The sequence below is a fragment of the Geotrypetes seraphini genome, chromosome 5 (assembly GCF_902459505.1).
Source record: "Geotrypetes seraphini chromosome 5, aGeoSer1.1, whole genome shotgun sequence".
Taxonomy (NCBI): Eukaryota; Metazoa; Chordata; class Amphibia; order Gymnophiona; family Dermophiidae; genus Geotrypetes; species Geotrypetes seraphini.
The window spans coordinates 46,327,708-46,353,951 of record NC_047088.1 but is presented as its reverse complement, the minus strand read 5'-3'; the positions used below and the strand labels follow the sequence as shown (position 1 = coordinate 46,353,951).

Below are 26,244 nucleotides of genomic sequence, written 5' to 3'. Positions count from 1 at the left end.
ACTAAGGCCAGTACTGGGCAGACTTGCACTGTCTGTGTTTGTATATGGCTGTTTGGGGGAGGATGGGCTGGGGAGGGCCTCAATGGCTGGGTGGGTGTAGATCAGGGGTCTCAAAGTCCCTCCTTGAGGGCCACAATCCAGTCGGGTTTTCAGGATTTCCCCAATGAATATGCATGAGATCTATGTGCATGCACTGCTTTCAATGCATATTCATTGAAATCCTGAAAACCCGACTGGATTGCGGCCCTCAAATTGGGACTTTGAGATCCCTGGTGTAGATGGAGACTTCAGTAGTTGGAACCTAAGAACAGTACCGGGCAGAGCTTTGGATTCTTGCCCAGAAATAGCTAAGGAAAAGAAGAAAAAGCCCCACAAATTTTTAGATTTAATCAGGTTGGGCAGACTAGATGGACCATTCGAGCCTTTATCTGCCATCATCTACTATGTTACTATGTAAGGCAGGGGTCCCCAAAGTCCCTCCTTGAGGGCCGAATCCAGTCGGGTTTTCAGGATTTTCCCAATGAATATGCATTGAAAGCAGTTCATGCACATAGATCTCATGCATATTCATTGGGGAAATCCTGAAAACCTGACTGGATTCAGCCCTCAAGGAGGGACTTTGGGGACCCCTGATGTAAGGGAATCCATAGGACTGTTGGATCATCAATGAGCGAAAGGGGCACTTAGGGGAGGATAAGGCCGTAGCAGAGAGACTGAATAAATTATTTGCTTCAGTCTTTACAGAATAAGATGTAAGAGATGTACCTAAACCAGAAATTATTTTCAAGGGTGACAATGAGGAGGAACTGAAAGAAATTTCATGAATTTGGAAGATGTACTGAGCCAAATCGACAAGCTAAAGAGTGATAAATTAGATGGTATACAACCCAGGGTACTGAAAGAACTCAAACATGAAATTGCTGATCTGCTGTTAATGATCTGTATCCTATCACTAAAATTGTCTGCAGTACCTGGAGAGTGGCTAATGTTATGCCATTTTTTAAAAGGTTCCAGTGGTGGTCCGGGAAGTTACAGACCGGTGAGCCTGGCTGCAGTGCCAGGAAAAATAGTTGAAATCATTATAAAAAATAAAATTATAGAACATGTAAACAAACATGGTGTATTGATAGAGTCAGCTTGGGTTCAGCCAAGGGAGGTCTTACCTCACTAATTTGGTGCATTTCTTTGAAGGTATGATAAAGGTGAGCCAGTTGACATAGTGTATCTAGATTTTCAGAAAACTTTCAACAAAGCTCCTCCTTGAGAGGTTCCTGAGAAAATTAAATAGCCATGGAATAGGAAGCAATGTTTTGTTATGGATTAGGAATTGGTTATTAGACAGAAAACACAGGGTATGGTTAAATAGCCATTTTTCTCAATGGAGGAGGGGGAATAGTGGAGTGCCACAAAGATATGTTCTGGGACCAGTGCTATTTAACATATTTATAAATGATCTGGAGAATTGGAACGAGTGAGGTGATTGAATTTGCAGATGACACTAAACTTCTTAAAGTTGATAAAATGCATGCGGACTGTGAAAAATTGCAGGCAGTCATTAGGTAATTGGAATATTGGGCATCCAAATGGCAGATGAGATTTAATGTGAACAAATGCAAAGTGATGCACATTGGGAGAATAACCCAAATCATAGCAGATGCTAGGGTCCATCTTAGGTGTCAGAAGCTAAGAAAAAGATCTAGGTGCCATCATAGACAATATGCCGAAACCTTTCACCCAGTGGCCAAAAATGCAAACAGGATTCTAGGAATTATTAGAAAAGAGATGGTAAATAAGACTAAGAATGTTATAATTCCAGTGTATCGCTCCTTGGTGCAACCTCACCTTGAGCATTGCATTCAATTCTGGTCACCATATCTAATAATTAGAAAAGGTTCAAAGAAGATCAACCAAGATGATTAAGGGGATGGAACTCCTCTCTCATGAGGAAAGCTCTCATATGAGGAAAGACTAAAGAGGTTAAAGTTCTTCAGCTTGGATAAGAGACAGTTGAGGGAGAGATATGATTGAAATCTACAAAATTCTGAGTGGTGTTGTTGAGTGGGTCTAAGTAAATCAGTTTTTTTTACTCCATCAAAAAATTACAAAAACTACCCCCAGCCCAGGCAGCCTCTATCCTTCCTTCCTTCTCACCTCCCCCTCCCCCCATTAAGCATGCCATTGAGCCCTGCTTGTCCCACCACTCCAGAGCTTGGGATTGTGGCAGGCCAGGAGTCTTCCTTCACCAGAGATGGAGTGCTGGGCTGCATGGAGGCGTGTGAGTGGGACTGCCTCTGCAACCTGACCCAGACACAGTTCCTGAGCCACTGGGGCAAGCTCTTCCACGACCTGCACTGCATGGGTGAGTGCTGGGCCGTTATCCCACACATACTCGCAGTACCACTGGGAGAGACTGGGCAGGCCTGAGCTGAGATTGGGTGAGCAGGGCCTGCCCAGGCCCACCTGTAGCTATACCCCTGCTGTAACTTGGATCGACCATGTGGAAACAAGATAAGTTAAGGCACCATTTAGAGAATATGGGTTTTCCTTATATAGTTGCTCTGAAGCATTGAAGTTTGACCTCCATATGTAGACTTTATTGACTGATTGAAATATGCTGAGTGAGTGGATTAAGCTTTGCTAGTTTCGGCCCTGACCGTCAAACAACAGTCCAAAATCAGTGCTCGATATTCACTGATATATAATTTAAATTATTTTAACCTCTTTGGTTTACTTTGGTGAAACATGTAAAACTGCTTTGTTTCCTGAATCAACCTGAGGAAAGCTCCACTGGAAGAGGGGGGGAGAAGAGATAAAGAAAAGCACAAATGGTGTCCCACCCCATCTATCAGTCGTCTTCTCCCCTGTTCCTTTCCCCATATCACAATGGCGGCACTGCAGAGGAAGCATCTCCAGAAATGAGTGCTGTCCTTTTATGCCTGCTATCAGTAGGGGGAGGAAGGTTGCACTAAGACTGAGTTCTCTAGTTGGTTGCAGGGGATTCCACCGCAGTATTTTTATTTCGTGACGCTTTTACCTGTGCCTAGAGCCTCTCCTTTTTTAATTAACCAACCGCTTCTATAAAGCGACCCCCATCCTATATGTCTTACCCTATTCCCTCTTTTTCCCTTCTAACTATGTAACTTTTCCCTTCCTTTCCCTTTTCCCCTCACTCTCAAGTCTGTCCAGTCAATGTCCTTGATGTACACTTTCATTATTTTTTTAAATATTTATTATCATTATCTTTTTTAAATATTTTATTGTAAACCGGCCAGATACTTGTTGATGGTCGGTATATTAAAAGTCAATAAACTTGAACTTGTATCCACTATCTCCTCCTCTCCCTAGGAGATCTCACATGCCCGTTCCACACTTTCTTGAATTCAGACACAGTCTGTGCCTCTACCACCTCTACTAGGAGACTACTCTAACACATCTTACCACCTTTTCCCTGAGCCTATCGCCTAACTTCATTCCATGCCATCTCACACTGAAGGTTCCTTTCAATTGACTCACCTCGTGCATTTATGCAACATAGGTATTTAAGTGTGTCTCCTTTCCTGCCTTTCCTCTAAAGCAGTGTTTCTCAACTCAGCCCTGGAGTACCCCCTTGCCAGTCAGGTGTTCAGGATATCCACAATGAATACGCATGAAAGAAATTGACATATAATGGAGGCAGTGTAGGCAAATTTCTTTCATGCATATTCATATGGATATCCTGAAAACCTGACTGGCAAGGAGGTACTCCAGGACTAAGGTGAGAAACACTGCTCTAAAGTATACCTATTGAGATCTTTGAGTCTCTCCCAGTACGCCTTATGATATAGTCCACTGACCATTTTAGTAGTCTTCCTTTCAATCAACTCCATCCTGTTTATATCTTTTTCTGAGGTGCGGTCTCCAGTATTGAACACAATATTCTAAAAGAGGTCTCTCCAGAGTCTTGTACAGGGGCATCAATGCCTCCTTTTTTTCTACTGACCATTCCTCTCCCTATACACCCAAGGGGCCAAATTTTGGTATCAGTGGGCTCACTCACAGGAAATGCTTCAACCTGCCCCTCAGGGGCTTCTTTAAGCACTGTGGCTCACAGTGCTAATGCTTCCAAGGCTCAAAAGGGAAAATCACCTAAAACTGAGCATTGCCTCAAACACCATAAGCAGTCGCATGCTTCCTCAGCACCAGCTGCGAAGATGACACGGTCACAGGCTGTTTCACATGCCATTCCAACACATAGTTCATCCTCTAAGTCAGGGGTGTCCAACCTTTTGGCTTCCCTGGGCCGCATTGGCTGAAAAAAATGTTTCTGGGGCCACACAAATGTGCAAACGCTGAAGCAAGACAGAGGAGGGAGCCAACAAGACAGTAAACACCCGGGGGCAGCATTGCCCTTGACCAGGGCCACACAAAATACTTCACGGGGCTGGACACCCCTGCTCTAAGTCAAGGCTGCCCAAGTCCGGTCCTCGATATCTACTGGCAGGCCAGGCTTTCAGGATATCCACAATGAACATGCATGAGAGAGATTTGCATACCAAGAAGGCAGTGCAGGCAAATCTCTCTCATGCATATTCATTGTGGATATCCTGAAAACCTGGCCTGCCAGTCATCTCGATAACCGGACTTGGGCAGCCCTGCTCTAAGTGTTCCCGGGATTCCACTCCTCCACCACTCATGGTGCAAGGTACCGACACACCTCAACCAATTAAAAAGTGAATAAATCAAAACACCTCTCGCAGGAGCAGATTCCCTTCAGGAACTCTCTGTAATACCTCTAGTTTCTATAACTATGCAGTACCAATCTACTCAAGATGCTATTTCTCTGCTTTTGCACCTGCAGGATAGAAAGCTGATTTGATGGGTCAATGGACACATACCTAGCTTAAGATTAATAATAATAATAACTTTATTTTTCTATACTGCCATAATTTTGCGACTTCTAGGCAGTTCACAGAGAAGATTAGCTGTACAGTCAGCGAATTACAGTGTACAGATAAAGAAGAGATTACAGCGAATTACAGTGTACAAATTAAAGAAGCCTATGTAACTGAAACCAGCTTTAAATGTTTTACAGTTGGTCCATGCATAGGCAGTCTGTTATTTCTCATAAGCGTTTGCTGTTGTTCTGGGTGACTCAGTACGACACCAAGCTCTGCTTACTGGCTTCAGGCCAGATAATGGGCCAAACACGCTCTGCTATCTCCTGTCAATTAAACTTCCTTGGGTGCTATCACCTCTGTTCCCCGAAAACTGGAGTCCTCTCACCTACAGTCTTGCCACTGGGGTGGGTGCTATTTTACTATCAAACACTTCCCAAACCACAACAATGTGAGTAAATAAACTGATCCAGATACCTCAAAAACAGTTTACTCAATGAAAATCCATGCCACTGTGATATCAAACTTGATGCCTTAACAGCAAAAGAAGTCTTGACACAACCGTATTGTCACACACTTTGAAGAGGCCAATTTGGTGAACTAGGTTCCCGTCAGTTTATTGATTGAACGTCTGCTATGTTGGGAGTTCAGTGAGATAAACTGTGTTCTCAAGATAAGTGATTTATTCATTTTTTTCAATATTGAATTTTGCTGTGGATGTAGAGATTCAAAATGGTCTTAAAGAGACAGAATCCTTCTATATGATCGCTGTTTTTGCACCATATCCGACATAGTGGTTTTTATTTCATTAAGTTCCGTCAGGATGAAAATTTCTTTTGTTGTATAAATTATTGAAAGTTAAAGGACAAAAAATTACACATGTATGAAATGAGAATAAATGGATGTTTTGATACTACAATAATTTTATTTAAAAAAAATTGAAAAAATATGTTGCAGGTTTTTCAAGATCAATGAAAGAGATTACAATCCAGCTATAACCAATAGACACTAAAATAGTCTATGGTTTGGATTCCTAAGATATCTTTAATCAAGTTTGATATCATAGTGGCATACATTTTCATTGAGTAAACAATTTTTTGTGTGATTTTACTATCTCATGTTCAGTAGTAAGTTCTACAGGACACCAAATAATTTGTCTATCCCTGGCAATTTAAAGTACAGCGTTGAGGCACCCCACTGGCAGCTGTGCAGTTGGAGGACTTCTGCTCAGTTTAAAGGAAACAGTGAATTACTATGATGTTCTAATGCAATGTGTAATTGCCCTGATGCCTTCTCCCCCCTCTCCCCTCCCAAGGATGATCCTGCAGTACTTACTTTCTAACTAATGTGGGTACTCCCTGTTTGAACCTCTGTTTGGAGAGGTGGATGCCTGGGGATTGCAGAATATATTTTTTAATTTTTAATATTTGTTTTGGGGTTTGGTTTTTTTTTTTTTTGGGGGGGTGCTTAGGTCATATGGGTGAGACACTTTTCCAGAGTACTATACTAATGTGGTGTACGCTCCATGTCCTTTTCTGGTGCCTGTGTACAACATGGAAATATGATGGGCATACAGATGAAATCAAGTCCACTCTTCGCAAGTTCTCCACTCCTCAGTGAAGGAGTAGTTAAGAAATGAGTCCGCAGCACACTTGTGATATATAACTGAAATGCCAGCTTTGCTACAGGAATTTAGGGCAACAACTTGGTAAAGTACCTCCATCTAGACAGAACACCATTTTCTTTTGGGTTTCTTCTTGGGATAGTCATATATAACTCATTTGTCCAGTTCCCCTGGCTCCTTGGATAGCACTAATGAGATCCCCTCTGCTTGGGAGGCCCTCTTCATTCTGGTGCTAACTCATATTGGTTCCTGTCTTTTCCTTAGTATTTTTACCTCATGGTTCTAAGGGTACCATACCTTAAAGGATCTGAAGCTCTCTTCTCATCTACTTCTTGGGAGGCAGGAATAGTGGATCCAAAAATAACACCTCTCCTAGGAGTTTACCTCCTTTTTCTATTATCCTGAGATCTGAATGATTTCTCAAGACCCAACTGTACAAGGCTTTGATGTGCTGGGTATGGATGTTTCACTTGTTTTCAGATGGCTAAAAGAGTCAGAAAAAGGACTTTTACCTTCCAGAGCTCTGACCTTGAATAACCTATGGAATGTGCCTAACTCTTCCCTTGGGCATATCCTTATTAGTTACCCTGCTAGAACAATCCTTGGTGTTTATCCCCCCCCCCCCCCCCACACACACACACACACAGTGCAGCTTCCAGGGCATTTCAACTGCCTGATGGGGCCTAAAAAGAAGATCTTCACTATTAGCATGCAAGGCTGTTAGTCATTCTAGGAAAATGGCACTTCACTTAGCAGCCCTCTCCTTTGCAATTTCTAGAATGAGGCCAGAATTTTAGGAAGAGTCACGGCTTCCTGGCAGTCTCTTCTGGTTTTCTAGCCTGGAAGTCTGCTCAGCTCATTATGTATCAAACTGCAGTACAGAGTTGGCACCAACACATTTATTGAAAATGATGCAAATTATTCAGAGAATCAAGGTATGTTAAGAACAAAAACAATTTTGTAATCTTTTTTTTTGGGGGGGGGTTTCTCCCTCTTGTGCAGAGGCGTACCTAGGGTATGTGACACCCAGGGCCCATTGTTTTTTGACACCCCTGCCATCATTTTTGACACCCCCCCATGTAAAAAAATATTTTTAGTAATGTTCCCCCCAGGTGCAAGCCATGAGGGGGTGTTCCCAGCCTGGGAGTCATGATCCGGGAACTTCCTTTCTCACAGCCTGGTGCCAAGGCTCTGGATAGTCCCCGTGGCCCAGCATGTTCCCAGCCTTCTCTCCCTGTACCTTCCGTGAAGCTGAAAAAACTGCCGGCCTCGGCAGTGATTCAGCTCCATCGTCAGCGGCTCCCCTTCCTGCTTTCCATGTCTGTCTCTGCCGCAATCCACCCAGACGGAAACAAGAAGTTGCATCATTGGCAGATGCGGAAAGCAGGAGATGGAGGTGGAGATGGAAGAGAAGAGACAGAGATGCCAGACTATGGGTGGGGTAGGAAAGGAACAAGAGAAGGAAGAAAGATAACAGACCTTTGGGGGGGATTGGGAGAGAGGGAAAGATGACTACGGTAATTTTCATTTATAAAAAAGTGTGTATGTTTTGATATACTGGCTTCCTGATGGAAAGAAAACAGAGAGCAGAGCGGCAAAGAAAGAGAGCGGACACTATATGGAAGGAGGAAAAGGGCAGTCAGATTTGAAAGGAGAAGGCAGACAATGGATGGAAGGGACAGAGAAAGAGGTCAGATACTGGATGAGGAATGCAAGAACCAGAGACGACAAAGGTTAGAAAAAAAATCTTGAAAAATGTATTAGTCCAATAAAATGTATGTTTTTTTCCATATTTTTGTTTTATTTCTGTTTGCTAATTTGTAAAGTGATTGATATTTAACAGTTTTTTTTCAAATTTACTTCTGCTATCTTTATATTTTGCACAGTATTGGGGGACAAGCATCACCGTTTCAGTGTGTTGCATTGTATGCAGAGTCTGGCTTCTTGGCGGTTTAGTTTCACTTTTGTCTACATATTTCCATTTTTAGTTTAAGATTACTTATTCCATATTGGGTATAAAAAAGAAATGGTTTTCTGTACTAATCTGGTTTATTTAGGGCTCCTTTTATCAAGCCGCGCTAGCACACGCTAAACCGCCGGCCGCGGCTGCTACCGCCTCCTCTTGAGCAGGCGGTAGTTTTTGGCCAGTGCGGAGGTTAACACATGATGAAAAGTCACGCGCGTTAACCCCGCTAGCGTGGCTTGATAAAAGGAACCCTTAGTTTTACAATGGATGTGTTAATGTTTTAGTGCTCACTGCAGTATTTAAGATGCTGGAGACCCAAAATCAAACTAGGGGAATACAAATCTAATGTTTGGTGGATCCAAATGATGAACAATTCAATGATATAAATAACCGATCCCCGCCCTAAATCACAATAAAATAATACAATAAGATTAATCAAACAGATTTGCAGTGTAGGAGTAAGTGTAGTGATAGACCAAGAGGGTTTGCATTTTGGTGCGTGTCCCCATTTGTGGCTTCTCTACCTGAGGGTTCTGAGCACCAAACCACGCTTCCCTAGCTTTATTTGTGTACGCAAGAAAAATGAAGGTCTGATACTTTTTGAACAGCCCTCATACATGCATATGCATATATGCACATACATATATACACATATTCATACATTGGAAAAGCAGCACAGTCGTATAGAACCCAATCAGTTTACATATATGTGTATACATTTAATGGCTCTTGATTTTGCTAACTGTATTTGTTGTTTTGTCTTTATATACCATACTATTTTATCTATTTCAGAGTTGCTTTTATAGGAACTCATTATGTAGTTTCTTTTTTTTGTAAATCTTTATTCATTTTTATACGTACAATAACTGTGATAATACATAAACACATTTGCACATTGAGAATATCACTTAATATTTAGCAGTAATACCAATCATAAAATCTTATCTCCCTCCCTTCCCACCCCTTCATAATAAGTAATTAAATTATTTTATATAAGATGTTATACTTAAAATCCCCCCCCACCTGAAAAATGAACTTTAAGAATTAAGGGAAAAGTAACAACTAATCATTACAAAATTTTGTTAATGGCTCCCACAGATCTTGAAATTTCCTAATATATCCTCGCTGTGTTGCTATTACTCTTTCCATTTTATACATATGACATAATGAATTCCACCAAAGATTATAATTTAGTCTACGCCAGTTCTTCCAGTTATAAGTAATTTGTTGAATGGCAACCACAGTCATTATGAGTAATAGCTTGTTATTATTTGATGATATCTGACTCTTTGCTCTCTTTGACATACCAAATAATACAGTATCATGTATGTTATGTATTTTCTTATACTTCTGTATGAGATCAGTCTGGTAAGAAGCCATTTATTTAAAAAAAATTTTACATAACATTTTAAAATTTATTTATTTATATATTTATTTGGAAAATTCACAATACTGAAAATACAACATTCGTAAACACAGCCCAATCTGAAAAAACAAATGATAAGAAAGTCTACCACGTGGTTCTTCGCGTAGACTATATGGACACGGAAAACACACCCATACCTCTCACCCCCAACCCACTCCCCACCCCAGCACTCACTCCAGTGTCAAAAATTCAGGAGAGTACTTCAGGCTCTATGGGATAAGTTGTTCCGAACAGGTGCCCAAATAGCCCGGAATCTCCTCCAATGCCCAGGACCACCATGTTTAATATCCAAATGCTCATATTTTAACAAAAGAAACACTTCATTTCTCCACATGGTAACAGTAGGTACTTCAGCCTGTCTCCACAATAAAAGAAAACATTTCCTAGCCAACAGGGAAGCTTTTTGTAACAATCGAGGATGACCCCTAGACAATCCCAAAGAAGAAAATTATGAAAAAAGCAAAACATCCGCCTGCAGAGGCATTCTGCACCGTAATATCGTCTGCAGATATAGACTGACAAAGGATCAAAAAGTTTGCACTCGGTCACAAGACCAAAACATATGAATAAAATTTTTTATTTTATGTGAGTGTTTATTATTCTTAATGTGTTTTATAGATTTGAACTCTTGATGAAGGCTTCATAGCCAAAACACAGCTTGTGTCGAGTCCTTTACAAGAACTTTTTATCAATAAAGAGCTTCAATGAAATTGATTACTTCACTTCTCTCCATTGTGCCTTTTAGACTCCCACTTGCTTGAACACTTTGCTGGATTTTTGTGGGTTGTTCATATCTTTGGTGCACTGCCAAAGTTCTGTAGTTGGAGCTATAATAGGATGTTGTGTTGATAGTATGGATTGTTACCTAACTCTTCCCTTGTTAATTTTCAACAGTTTGTTCTTTTCAGTTCTGGCAGCAATTTTAGGCTATAGTTTTGTAACTTATGTTTCAGCTACACAAGTTCTGCAAGGTCTTTCTGCTAGAAGACACCTGTCTGATAATATTTGCATATGGTGTTACATCATCATGGCAAAAGTCCCAGAATGCAGTATATATTGACATGGTGGCTCTGCTAAAAATAATATAAATATCGGTAAAATCTGGCTTCCTACAATAACAGGCTGGTCCTGATTATGAGTTGAGTAAACTGAGGACTCATTATCACAAATTTCTAATGTATTAATATATATCAATTATAACACGATTATTTAATGTGGTTTACATCTTTGATACTGATCTCCCAGTGTATTTGTTATTATTAGGAGGAATTTTTATAGTTCCAAATTCTTTTCCTTGTTTTGGGGTTTATTTTTTGTTCAAATTGTTTCCTACAATTTAAAGCACAGGTGTCAAAGTTGGTCTTCGATGGCCGCAATCCAGTAGGGTTTTCAGGATTTCCCCAATGAATATGAATGAAATCTATTAGCATACAATGAAAGCAGTGCATGCAAATAGATCTCATGCGTGTCTGCCCCCCCCCCTCCGCCCCTCCCCTTGCTACACCATTGATTGTGAATAACCTGAAAACTCAAGAACTGGATTGACAAACCACTGATTTTAGGGAAGGAATTGTGAAGGAGTTTATTTCATTGCTTCAGGATTGGTTGCAGAGCCAGTCAGACCTACGGCACATTCCGAAAATCAATTAAAACCATTTTATTTGACAAATTCATCGCCTAAACAGATGACCTTTTCTCACTATGATATTTCCCCTTGGCAAACCTGATGTAATTCCTCATGCAACTCCTATTTCTTATGTAACTCTTCTCTCCTTTGCTGATTGTCCAGCCTTCTTCCAATGTAAACCGCCTAGAAGTCATTTTGACTATGGCGGTATAAAAAAATAAAGTTATTATTATTATTATTATTATTAATGCTTTTGTCTTCCTCAAGATACCATGTAGAGGGGGAGCCTTTTCACCAAACTCTGATAAAAAGTGTCCTTAGATGGGTCTTCCCAAGTGCTAGGGCCATGTTTACCGCCGTCGTAAAATGACTAATTTTCTGTTTTTTTTAGATAAAGGCCAGATGCCAATCATGTTTTTTGTTTCTTGCGCTCAGTAGAACAAGCAGTGTCGCAGCCTCTGTTGTGATCTCTTCGTGGCGGTTATTGTGAAAACACTTTGTTGTGAATCAAGGCTATGCATGTTGTCCTTTGATTCTATATGTATCTCTGAGGCAGACTTTTAAGCCAAAATATGGACCGTGTCAGGTCTACTTTTATCAATAAATTTATTTTATATCCAAAATTCACCTTCAGCATTTATTCTCAGGTGATGTGTACAGCTCCATCCCCACTTCTTTGGTTGTGTTTGTTTCTTGTGGTGCTCTGTTTCCTTGTTCCTAGGATTGACAGATGCTATTCTTGCCACTAGTGCATGAGCCACTAATTTTGTAAGTGGTATAGGCTCATGAGCTAATCACGTGATAATCAGCAGTGGCAACGTACTGTAGCTACGCTGATTCATACTGTTAGACCCACTCTCCTTCCTCAGGTATGCCCCTTTCTGAGAAAATTAAATATATTTTTAATATGCAGTTTGCACATCCACATTGCAAATTTTACCACAGAGCCTTAGTGTTCCTCATGGTAAGAAACGACAAAATCTACCATAAGAATTCCACAGGGAGAGCAGGAAGGCAGGTACAATGATCTTGATCCAAACTTTATTCAGAAAAAGCTTGATCTACAAGGTGCAGTTCAAAAATCCAAAACGAGAATACACACAGATAAATTCTGGTATAGACCTGATAACAGCCCGTGTTTCGATCAGGAATGAACTTCCGAGGTCTGGTATACTATGAACCACAAGGGATGGTATGCTGATAAGCAGGACAAAGTACTTGTGTATTAGGGAGCGTAGCTGATTAAGCAAAGCCGCCTAGTACTGACCGAAACACGGACCGTGTCGGGTCTATACCACAACTTATCTACTGTGTATTTTCGTTTTGGATTTTTGAACTGCACTTTGTACGTATATCAAGATTTTCCGAATAAAGTTTGGATTAAGATCATCGGTTCCACAGTTGTTTCCTTTGTACCTGTCCCTCATGGTAAGCCATTTTACACTGCGATAAGAGTGTGCTTGTACTTACCCGAGCTTTGTAAAAGAACCCCAGAAAAACAGAGACAAGTGAAAGCAGATAAAGACCACGTGGTCTATGTAGTCGTAGGTTTACCAGATTTCCACTTTTAAAAAACGGAGGACACCTGGCTCCACCCTCTTCCAGCCCTGCCACCACACGAACCTCGTGTCTCCTTCCCCAAGCTCGGGGCCGTGTCTGGAGGACCTCTTCGCATGCGCAGACATCAGTGCGATGATGTCATATGCATGCGTGTGATGTTGCCATGTCGATGTCCATGCATGCAGAGAAGCCCTCCAGGTGCAGCCCCGAGTTTGGAAATTCCTCCGGGCACCTAGACAGTCCTCTAAAGCAGTGGTTCCCAACCCTGTCCTGGAGGACCACCAGGCCAATCGGGTTTTCAGGCTAGCCCTAATGAATATGCATGAGAGAGATTTGCACATAATGGAAGCGACAGGCCTGCAAATCTGCTCCATGCATATTCATTAGGGCTAGACTGAAAACCCCATTGGCCTGGTGGTCCTCCAGGACAGGGTTGGGAACCGCTGCTCTAAAGAAAGGACATGTCCGGGTTTTCATGGACATCCGGTAGCCCTCTCTAGTCTGCCTATCCATGCCATCTACTGTCCTTTCCTTTCCCTTAGAGATCTGATGTACTTGTCCCAAGCTTTCTTGAGAGCTAAGAAGTAATTGGAAGAAAATTGTATTTGATAAACCTGTTGTCTTCTTTCAGCCTTTTGCTCCAGCTGTGTATCAGTGGAACTCATAAGTTTGTTCTGTATGCAGAGTCTGGCCATGTTCGTCTTCTCATTTCCTGGGAGATTACTGTTTTGTACTTGAGAGAGTGAGATTTGCGTCGTGACTCTTTTGGCTCCCATTAATTCACATTATCCCCCTTTTCCTACCTGAACCCCAGCCAGCCGTCAAGTTTCTTCTGCACAGGTTGCAGAGGTGCATTGATTTTTGAAAGCTGTTAATTAACTTGATCTCACAAAATAATTTAGCTGGATGTTCTAAGCAGTTTTTCTAGAGATACAAAACAGAATAATCCCTTAGTATTTCTGGTTCATTGGGTTAGTGCAGACATGGGCAACTCTGGTCCTTGAGGGCTGGAATCCAATCAGGTTTTCAGGATTTCCCCAATGAATATGCATTGGAAGCAGTGCATGCAAATAGATCTCATGCATATTCATTGGGGAAATCCTGAAACCCCAATTGGATTCTGGCCCTCGAGGACCAGAGTTGCTCATGTCTGGGTTAGTGGCTCCTGTGGTAAAAAGATAGATATATGTAATGAACCTGTTGCCTTTAGCAAGCTGTTAAATATACTGTACTGAAAGAGTGTACTGTAAATTAAGACAATTGCAATCCAGTAGAAGTAAGTGAGGTGCAAGCTATATCAGAATTAAAATGGGGAAACACTTCTAGGAAATTACTGTTTAGAGAAGGCCAGACGTACCAGCAGGACAAATGAATCCAAACTGACAGATTAATTTAACCTTTTATTCGGTGTGCAGAATACTTTAAAAAACTGTAGACAATACATTTAGAAACAGCCTTTTAAATCCAACATTCAGGTTTTTATTTTAAAGTATCTACCTTTTGTAGAACTGTTTTTTAAATCAAGTTTAATGCATATTTGTGCTTTTCACTTTGTTCCTTAATAAAAATGGGGGCAGGATCCAAAGAAGGTGCGGTATTGCAAAAGTCAGGGAAAAACCAGCTGGGTAAGTGCCACTCCTGTTGTTTTCCCATCTCTTCCTTCATTCTCAAGCTCTTCTCCTCATCAGACATACGGATTAGAGAATGGCACGGGGACAAATTTGTCCTCATCCCCACAGGAACTCAATTTCCCCATCCCCACGAGTTTTGTCCCAGGCCCTGTCCCATTCCTGTAAGTTCTGCCTTAACCGCACAAGCCTCGAACACTTAGGATTTTAAAGTGTTTGAGGCTTGTGCAGATGAGGACGGAGCTTAGGCATTGGTGGAATGAGGCATTATGACATCACAATCTGAGCTCTAGAATGTTGCTACTTATGATTGTAAAGTGTTTTAGGCTTGTGCAGATGAGGACAGAGCTTAGGCATTGGTGGAATGAGGCATTATGACATCACAATCTTAGCTCTCGAGCTCTACTTATGATTTTAAAGTGTTTGAGGCTTGTGCAGATGAGGACGGAGCTTGCAGGAATGGAGCAGGGCCAGGAAAAGAACTCACGGGGTCGGGACGGGAAAATGAGTCATAAGAACATAAGAATAGCCTTACTGGGTCAGACCAATGGTCCATCAAGCCCAGTAGCCCTATCCAGGTCCCTAGTACCTGGCCAAAACCCAAAGAGTAGCAACATTCTATGCTAGTGATCCAGGGCAAGCAGAGGCTTCCCCCATGTCTTAATAACAGACTCTGGACTTTTCCTCCAGGAATTTGTCCCCGTGTCATTCTCTAATACAGATCTTTATGACATGTATTATATACAGAAATACATCACAGAACATGACCTTCATTTTACTAGCCTGGATGTTTCATTCTAACTACCCATGAATTTTGTCACATTGCATGCATGATGGTCACTACACATCCTCACGCTGCCATGGCATGTTAATTTAAACACTATTGAGCACAGCTGACATGGAAAACATCTTAACAGTTGCATGTGGAATATATTTTAGTAGAAGTGTTGCTATGTGTTCCTTTCCCTCAACAATACAATGAATGTTTAAAAAAATTATGTATTTTTATTTTTTTACATCTTAAGGGAAAGTAATGGAAAAATCCAAATGTAAATGGTTGTTTGAAAGAATAAATAACAGTGGTTTCCAGTGCAGCAGTAGATCCAACAATTTTAAACATTGCCCCTGTAGGATTCTTGCATAAAAATGGCTTGGCTGGTTGAACCCCTATTAGAAATTTAAAAACTGCCCATGAAGAATGTCTCTCAGTGCCTGCTTTATCTAAGATAAGCCCCCCACCCCCCCTTTACAAAACCATAGGGCGGTTTTTAGTGCTGGTCATGGCGGTAACAGCTCAGACGCTCATAGGAATTCTAATCCAATCCTTGGTTTTATATACCGATTCATCCCTACAATAGGGCTCAACTCGGTTTGCAGAAATAATTATTGAACATGGAAAGAGTATTAAGTTACAAGCTTCGTCATTTATAATCACTAATTTTAAAATAGAAGAATCAGTTAGGAATTTCTGAAACAGATAAGTTTTCAAGGCTTTCCAAAATGTTAATAGAAAAGGGAGAAGTCTAACTTCTGAAGGAAGTTCATTCCAAATTTATACAAAAGAAAAAGCAAAACCTAAAGCCTTAATTCCTATAACAGAAGGAAAGGCAAGTTTGTATTTTTAAATTTCCCTATGAGCGTCGGAGCTGCTACCAACACGATCAGCACTAAAAACACACTACGGTTTTGTAAAAAAATGGGGGGGAGGGGAGGTTAAGTAGCTTCTGCTATAAGCCCTTCTCTGACGTTGGGTCTAGATCAGGTGTGTCAAAGTCCCTCCTCGAGGGCCACAATCCAGTCGGATTTTCAGGATTTCCCCGATGAATAAGCAAGAGATCTATTTGCATGTACTGTTTTCATTATATGCTAATAGATCTCATGTATATTCATTGGGGAAATCCTGAAAATCCGACTGGATTGCGGCCCTCGAGGAAGGACTTTGACATCCCTGGTCTTGATAGTGAAATTCCCTTCCTAAAGAAACATAGCTGTCTAAGGGATCATCTTTTTATTGAAGAACCTCAATCATCATATGTCTATTTTCAGAGACCTATGAATACATAGCATTTCAGTTTTTATGGGTTTATTGCTGTGCATTCTGCAATTGTATGTTATGTTGTATGATTTTCCCTGAAATGTAATTTAAAAAACCAAAATTGGCTTACCTTTCTACCTTTTTTTTTTTTTTTTTAAAGTTTTAAGTGATTTATTAATCTTTGATTTGACATATATTTTTTTTATTCTCTTCTATTCTTTGATGCTCTTACATTCCTACCTGATCACATTGAGAAATACAGTTTACAAATGTGATAGCTAAATAAAGGGGTCCTTTTCCGAAGGCGCGTTAGGGCCTTAATGTGCAGAATAGCGCACGCTAAAATGCCGCATGCGCTAGCCGCTACCGCCTCCTCTTGAGCAGGCGGTAGTTTTTCGACTAGCGCACGATAATCCGGTGCGTGCATTAAAAACGCTAGCACACCTTCATAAAAGGAGCCCATAGTAACATAGTAGATGATGGCAGATAAAGACCCGAATGGTCCATCCAGTCTGCCCAACCTGATTCAATTTAAATTTTTTTCTTCTTAGCTATTTCTGGGCAAGAATCCAAAGCTTTACCTGGTACTGTGCTTGGGTTCCAACTGCCGAAATCTCTGTTAAGACTTACTCCAGCCCATCTACACCCTCCCAGCCATTGAAGCCCTCCCCTGCCCATCCTCCACCAAACGGCCATACACAGACACAGACCGTGCAAGTCTGCCCAGTAACTAGCCTAGTTCAATATTTAATATTATTTTCTGATTCTAAATCCTCTGTGTTCATCCCACGCTTCTTTGAACTCAGTCACAGTTTTACTCTCCACCACCTCTCTCGGGAGCGCATTCCAGGCATCCACTACCCTCTCCGTAAAGTAGAATTTCCTAACATTGCCCCTGAATCTACCACCCCTCAACCTCAAATTATGTCCTCTGGTTTTACCATTTTCCTTTCTCTGGAAAAGATTTTGTTCTACTTTAATACCCTTCAAGTATTTGAACGTCTGAATCATATCTCCCCTGTCTCTCCTTTCCTCTAGGGTATGTACAGAAGGTTTCTTTATGGCTAAACCTTCCGTTAGCAAGTGGCATATAATCTAGACCAGTGGTTCCCAACCCTGCCTGATGGACTTCCCAGCCAGTCGGGTTTTCAAGATATCCCTAATGGAATATGCATGAGAGAGATTTGCATATAATGGAAGTGACAGGTATGCAAATCTCTCTCATGCATATTCATTAGGGATCTTGAAAACCCGACTGGTTGGGGGGTCCATTAGGACAGGGTTGGGAACCACTGGTCTAGACCAGGGGTAGGCAATTCCGGTTCCCGAGAGCCGGAGCCAGGTCAGGTTTTCAGGATATCCACAATAAATATGCATGAGACAGATTTGCATCTCGAGGCAGTGCATGCAAATCCATCTCATACATATTCATTGGGGATATCCTGAAAACCTGACCTAGCTCCGGCTCTCGAGGACCGGAATTGCCTACCCTTGGCCTAGACCTTCAGAAAAATTGTTTTCCCTGTTTGTGCATACATTTTTGCTTCCTTAAAGTGTTATAATTCTCCTTGGTTCTCTCAATTTGTGGATTTATGTGTATGTGAGATATGAATTAGGACTTTTATTTTCCTTTTTTTGTGAGCACATGGATGTATTTTTCTTTACCATTTTTTTTCAACTACTATATTCAAAACTGAAGATAATAATAAAATATTTGCCAAGACCTGAAGGAAAATATTCTGAGTTGGCGTTGCTGCTGAAGATAGTCCATTAAGATCTGTTGCTATGCCCACATTAAATTCAGACACATCTCTAATTGTTTTTAGGACTCTGGAAGTCTGGAAACCTGACTACATTTACTTCTGCGCAAGGCTGGCATATGTTGAAGCTCAAAATGTTGTGCTCTGCAGCTCCTGTTACCTGTCAGGACAAAATTTACTGATGTGTGCTACTGCATTAACCTGCACTAATGTGTTATTAATAAATAGCTCCCAGTCATAAAGTAAAACCTTTAGTAAATCACATGTTTATAATGTTAGCACCTTTTAGTAAATCTAGCCCTTAGATCCATCTAGAATATATTAAACACACATTCCACTTCCCCCCTCCTAGTCACATTATATTAAAGTAATTAATAAAACTAGAAAATAATATGAAAGTTATCATTCCTTCAATATACATTTCAATATGACCTATTTCATCCTACCCATACACCCCCCAATTCTCCGGGGTAGTAGGGAGGTTGATATAGGTCATATGGAAATATATTTTGGAGGAATGATAAAAAATATGTATGAAAATATTATATTTGTGAATCTTTTTGAAATGAAATCTATTTGTATTATATTATACCTAATGATTTCCTTCAATAAAATGTTATAAAGTAAACACACATTCCAGTTCCAAAAACACAACAGATGAATATTTTCTTCAACTAAATGCAGATATTATAGATTCCATTCTTCCTTTATTCGGTCATTTCCCCCACTTGTTCCTATGGAATTGGTGGTTGTCAGTGTTTATATATTATTTTTAGTCAGATGTTTGGGCAAATGTTACTGACCTCTGAATTGACTTCATTCTGGAAGCTTGTTCATTATCAATTTCTTTCCAATTTCTGGAATCCAGTCTGCACATTGGAAAAGGCAATTATGTATTGCGGTGGGTTTAAAGAACACGTGAAGTGTGTTTATTGAGTTTTCTAGAGTTACATGGGGATTCAGTCATGTTTTTTTAAACCTAGGATCTGATTATTTTTGTTCACTCAGTTCAACAAATAGCGTGGTTGACCGTACATTTTTCTAAACTCTGAGTTGACCCCATAATGAAACATGCAAGCAAACTTTTCGCAAACTGACTTTTCTTTTAAGATGAAAGAATTGCTTACACAAATTTCTGTTATACCGCTCATCATTCAGAAGCCGTGGGTACATTCTGAGTGATGTCTCCAAATAGATTAATTTTGCCACAATAGGAATAAACCTTGTTCCTGGGCCAAAGTATGTGGGAGATGATCTCGGTTTCAAATTCACAGTCAGTATTTGCCTAAACACTTGCATTTTTCCAGAGAGCATTCTTTTGGAGATCATAAAGTATAAACTATTCAGGCAACATATCAAGCCACACAGGCTGGTGGCACCGAGCAGAATTGGGATAACTGTATCTTTCTGCTACATTTTCTTGGTCTCTGGTTGTATTTATTGGTACTTGAGGCTCTTCTCTTTCTCCCCACATAATACGGAATAGTCATTTAATACTGACACTTCAGTAAGGAGTACTTTTCTCCTATAACGCACTGTCTGGTTGTCTTTGCATTGAACCTTTTATCTGTGGCAATCAAAGGTAACCACAACTTATTCTTTCTCCAAGGTTCTGGGTTCATAGACAACGGCGCGAAAGACAAAAGCGCACGCCGACAATTGAGTGCGCGCCGCACAAAATTACAGTTTTTAGGGGCTCCGACGGGGGGTTTTGTTGGGGAACCCCCCCAGTTTACTTAATAGACATCACACCGGCGTTATGGGGGGTTTGGGGGGTTGTAACCCTCCACATTTTACTGTAAACTGAACTTTTTCCCTAAAAACAGGGAAAAAGTTAAATTTTCAGTAAAATGTGGGAAGTTACAACCCCCACACCCCCCACAACGCGGCGCGATGTCTATTAAGTAAAGTGTGGGGGTTCCCCCCATGCCACCCCCATCGGAGCCCTAAAAACTGTAATTTAGAGCGGCGCGCGCCTCCGTGCTGCGCTCAATTGTCTGGGCGCGCCTTTGTCCCGGCGCGCTTTTGACCTGACACCAAGGTTCTGTCTGGGTCATGATTCCTGTATGTTCTTGTACAATGATATTAGTGTCTACACCAGTTGCTGTGAAACTGTAGGTTGAGACCCCAAATAAGGTCATATCATCAGTGGACGGTAATCCGATTTTGCAGAGTCTGCATTTGGCTGCCTGTTGCACAGCGTATTGAGTTAAAGACTCTGTGTTTGATCTTTAAAGTTTTGATCGATAAAAGTCCAGTAGTTTTGAACGCATCGTTTTGCCGTTATCAACCAAAGGGAATTTTTCGTTCCAAGAATCTGATGAATCTTGAAGTACAATAAGAGATCAATAAAACTTCATCAGTTTATGAGGTCCGTTCAGGGAGCTGTAGTATGGGATCCATTGCCTGTTGAAATTAAGCAATCCTCAAATGTGATGCAATTTAGAAAAGGAGTGAAAACGAAACTGTTTGAGAGAGTAAGTTACTTTATGTATTGCAGGCAGGTTTTTATTTTACTGAGAGTTTAGGACAGGTGAAAGTAAATCGTATGCAGCAGTGGTCTCAAACTCAAACTTTGCAGGGCCACATTTTAGATTTGTAGGTACTTGGAGGGCCTCAGAAAAAAATAGTTAATGTCTTATTAAAGAAATGACAGTTTTGCATGAGGTAAAACTCTTTGTAGTTTATAAATCTTTCCTTTTGGCTAAGTCTTAATAATATTGTCATTTATAGCTAAAGAGACATATGATCAAGAAACTGTTTTATTTTACTTTTATGATTTTGATAAACATACTGAGGGCCTCAAAATAGTACCTGGCGGGTCTCATGTGACCCCTGGGCCGCGAGTTTGAGACCACTGGTATACAGGTAGTCATCGACTTACGACCGCAATTGGTTCCGACTGCTCGGTCGTAAGTGGATCAGGATGTAAGTCGGCCTATGTTAAATTAAGGCACGGATATTAGACTGGGTAATGATATTTTAATCATCATAAAGCAATCTGTTAACAACATTTTCTTTCTTTGGAGATCGGAAGTCACGTCATAAGGTCGAACAGTCGTAACTTGGATAGGTCGTAAGTTGATGACTACCTGTACTGTATTTTCCCCATATATAGGCCGCGGCCTATACATGGGTTTTACAAACCTGTCTATGGGGCACGGCTTAGTTAATTGGGGCGACCTATCTAACAATTTAAAATCATTCCACCGGTACCTTTTTAAATCATCCCCCCATATCTTTTTTTTAAAAAATCTCGCTGGATGGTTGCCTCCTTGAATCTCCAGCGGTGCAGAGCAGTTGCGATCTCTTTGGCATCCAGCCTGGCCCCGCACCACTTGCTGAATGGCTGCCGTCAGCTCTTGCGAGTCCCACGAGAACTGACGGCAGCCATTCAGCAAGCGGTGCAGGGCCAGGCTGGATGCCGAAGTGATCACAACTGCCCTGCACCACTGGAGATTCAAGGAGGCAGCCAGCAGGTAATGTACCAGTAAGAAAAGCCGCGGCTAATACCATGGGGTGGCTTATCTTCCAGTTTTAAAACATAGGTTGCCCTTTTCTATGACCTATATATGAGGACGGCCTATATGTGGGGAAATATGGTAAGGATTTTCCTTATTATTTATTGTTTATTTGCTTGTCATCATTTTATTATGTATTTATGTAACCCACTCAGAACTGTGGATGTAGCAGGATTTAATTTTTTTTAATGAATCAATCGGTCACAGAAACAGTGACTATGGGACTTATTTTCAAAAGACAGACGCATCCAGTAAGCGAGCCTGTCCCTTACTGTTGAATATCTGATAGTGAAACAGCATCCCCTACTGACAGGATTGTAGGTGGAGGACTCCCGCTCAGTTTAGAGCAGAGGTGTCAAAGTCCCTTCTCGAGGGCCACAATCCAGTCAGGTTTTCAGGATTTCCCCAATGAATATGCATGAGATCTGATAGCATACAATGAAAGCAGTGCATGTAAATAGATCTCATGCATATTCATTGGGGAAATCCTGAAAACCCAACTGGATTGCGGCCCTCGAGGAGAGACTTTGACACCCCTGGTTTGGAGGGAATAGTGCTAGTTAGTATTATATAATAAAACATTTACGTTTGCATGTGGCCACATATATTTGGGAATGACTTTATAAAATTACCTCCCCCCATCACTAGTTTGATCACCATATCATTTTGATATAATTTGTATCCTGGTACCGTAGTATCTCATTGGTTTGTCTCCTTCCATCAGGTCTCCCAAGATGTCTTTTTTGTTTTATATTTTATTTTAATACCATATATTCTGACACTATTTTTATATTTTAGACTTCTGGCATTTATATACAGATGTTTCAATGTGTAGGGGTAATTTGGCATCATTCATCTCTTTGCACTCTTACCTTGGCTACTTCTGCGTTTTTTACAATTCTCTATTTATTATTTATTTATTTAAAAATTTTACAATTCTAAGCAGTTTACAGTCAACATACAAAGTATTTAAAATAATACATCTTATATCTAATAAAAGCTTCTGCTGCCCACATTGCTGACCATATGCCTTCTTAGTCACAAAATCTCATAGATAAAACGCTATGGGCCTGTTTTACAAAGCCCCGCGGCAACAGCCCCGAAGCCCTTTAAATCTCTCTGGGCTTCGGGGCCGTTACCGCGTGGCAGCTGCTAGCACGGTTTTGTAGAAGAGGGGGGTATATCTTCTGCTTTATAAGAAATACCACAAATCCCATTCAATCATATTTGCTCTTTTCACATAAACACGTCATCAAAAAGCTGCGTCTTTAAAAGACTCTTAAAAGTATTTCTAGGACTATACAAGCGCAACTGACTTGGCATTGTGTTCCAAAGTTTCACACCAGCAACTGAAAGCAGAGAATTTCTAACTCTTGCATGCACTATATTCCTCTCCTCAGTAGATAATCTCATGGCATTTTCTGATCTTAACACCTTTCTTAGGCGATAAAACGCTAACATGTCTTGGAGACATACAGGTGCTTTATCATATAGTGCTCGCTGGATTATCGATAATACTTTGTATTGTGCCCTTTTTGTATAGTAAGCCAATGGAGTTGCTTCAAAACCGGCATAATATGGGTCATCCGTGATACACCTATAATCATAGCAGCTGAATTTATCAACACTTGTAATGCCTATGTAAATGTTAAAGATGATAATATAATAGATGATAATCAACCCAGATCTGTGTGCACACCCAGTTCAACACTGCATATTACATAACAGAACAACTGCAGATGCATAAATGCAGCTGGGATGTGCATAACTTGAGAGCCTCATCCACATCTGGCCCACGGTCTGCCCATGTATATGACCCCTTTCATTAATGTGCTATGTCAGTGGTTCCCAAACCCAGTCCTGGGGGACCCCCAGCCAGTCAGGTTTTCAAGCTATCCCTAATGAATATGCATGAGAGAGATTTGCATATAATGGAAGCGACAGGTATGCAAATCTCTCTCATGCATATTCATTAGGGATATCTTGAAAACCCGACTGGCTGGGGGGTCCCCCAGGACAGGGTTTGGGAATCACTGTGCTATGCTGTCACTTTCACTGATGAGTGTGCAACCAATGCATACATATGGCTTCTCCTGTTATCGAAATGTCCTTAACAGTTTTTTTGCAGCCCTTAAATTCAGAGGGCACAATATCTGACTTTGTTGCTGCTCTTCCTGAAAACTCAGTTCATTATGTAGAAAGCATTGTCTACTCTCTCTTTCTTTAATGCTTTCACAGGAAAAACCCAGAGTCGTTGAGCCACTGGAGTATGAGAATGTCGTCTCGCAAAGGAAAGCCCAGATTTTCAGCGATCCTCTCAGAGACCTGCTGCTGTTTCCAATGGATGATGTATCTGTGAGTTCATTTTATATTAACTTAGAGATAGCTAATGCATATTCGTTTAAACGCAAAGAATAAAAGTGTTATACTTTACAATTTTCTTTCCAGATTTCCACAATAGGCCATCATTTGAGGACTATCCAGTCCACAGTACCTGAGGATGCTGAAAAGAAGGCTCAAAGTCTGTTTGTGAAAGAAGTAAGGAAGGAGTCTGCAGGAATACAGATAAAATTTGGTAGCTGCAATCCATTTAGAATTCAGTGGAGAGGATAGCCCTACCCCTTACCATCCTAACTTGACACCGAATCTAGTTTTCTTTCTGCCTTCCTGGCATTTCTTTCTATCTGCCGGTGTCCTCTTCCTGCCTTTCTTTTGCCTCCCTCCCTGACCCATGGAGAGCTACAGTTTGAAAATACTCTTCCAGGCATATAGGGTTTTTACAATGTGTTCTTTCTTTCTCTTTTTTTTTCTCTCTCTCTTTCTTTCTCTCTTTCTTTCTCTCTTTCTTTCTCTCTTTCTTTCTTTCTTTCTTTCTCTCTTTCTTTCTCTCTTTCTTTCTTTCTTTCTTTCTCTCTTTCTTTCTTTCTTTCTTTCTTTCTTTCTTTCTTTCTTTCTTTCTTTCTTTCTTTCTTTCTTTCTTTCTTTCTCTCTTTCAAGTGTGCTGAGTGGTGGTTCTTTGTCTAGAAGAAGATGCACACCCAATCCAACTTTGCACATTCCACCATATTCAGTGGTATAACAAGGATGAGAGGTGCCCGAGGTGGTGGCACCCCTCCCTACCCTCTTCTCTGCTCCCCCACCTCCACATGTTCCTTCCTTGCCCCCTCCTGCCATATGCGCACCACTTCCCTTCCCCCCTACCTCTGTAACATTCCTGGTGCGAGCGGCAACCCCCAAGCTGCTGTCGAGGCAGCGTCGGATCTTCCTAGGCACAGGTCCAGGCCATGACGTCGGAGGAAGAGTCAATGCTGGCGTAACAGCAGCTTGGGGGTTACTGCTTGCGCCAGAGATGTTACAGAGGTATAAGTGAAGGGAAGTGGCGCACGTGTGGCAGTAGGGGGCAGGGAAGGCACGGGGGGGGCATACAGCAGAATGGGTGCCTGTGCCCTCACCAAGATGGCGCCCCGGACCCCCCTCCCCCACGTACTATGCCACTGACCACATTTATTCACACAGACTTGAACTGCATGTACTTTTTCTGTTCAATAAGTTTTTTTATTATAGTTTGAATAATACATTATCCAATAATATAAAGGAAAAAAATAGAATCTACAAACAAAATACGTAATACATCATACATAAATCCTTTTTAAGCCCACTAAAAGGGGAAACAGGATACTACATTCAACAAAGAAAATAAAGAAAAGATAAAGGAAATAATTCTCAGTTCACCTACGCGAACCTTGTATCATTCCTTACTGTTTTAGGGGTACATTCCTCCTCAATAGCTTAGCAATGAAACATACAAGAAAAATAATACTCATTTCTGCTCACGAGCAACTAGAAATTGTTGTAATTGAATGGGATCCCAAAAGACATATTCAACATCATGTAACTTAACTAGACATTTGCAAGGAAATTTTAAATAAAAAGATGTCTCCAGAGCCAGAGCTCTAAGTTTTAACCTCAAAAACTCTTTCCTTCTGCATTGAGTAGCTCTGGAGATATCAGGGAAAATCCTGACTAAGTCACCACAAAATTTAATTAACCTATTTTTAAAGTAAAGTTTCATGAATAACATTTTATCTATCTCACTCATGCACGTTATCACCAGGGTAGACCGACTCTGAATCACATCTTGAGTATCTTCCAGACCTGCATGTACTTTCAGTTACACACTGACCCACCCGCATGCACAACTCCAGTATGTGCTCACTTCCCAT

General features: G+C 40.9%; 1 protein-coding gene across 8 annotated transcripts in view; it reads left to right on the top strand.

Annotated features, from left to right (window-relative positions):
- The window catches only part of DOCK11 (dedicator of cytokinesis 11), a 247,141-nt gene that overhangs the window by 25,897 nt on the left and 195,000 nt on the right, over positions 1-26,244 (top strand). For 4 of the 8 annotated variants that reach the window (XM_033945542.1, XM_033945540.1, XM_033945541.1 and 1 more), the window contains exons 2-4: positions 14,655-14,702; positions 24,260-24,376; positions 24,470-24,559. In XM_033945542.1, coding sequence (XP_033801433.1) covers positions 14,655-14,702; positions 24,260-24,376; positions 24,470-24,559 — 255 coding nt within the window. The remainder of the gene's footprint in view (positions 1-14,654; positions 14,703-24,259; positions 24,377-24,469; positions 24,560-26,244) is intronic. The other 4 variants (XM_033945546.1, XM_033945543.1, XM_033945544.1 and 1 more) reach the window with 1 other exon arrangement.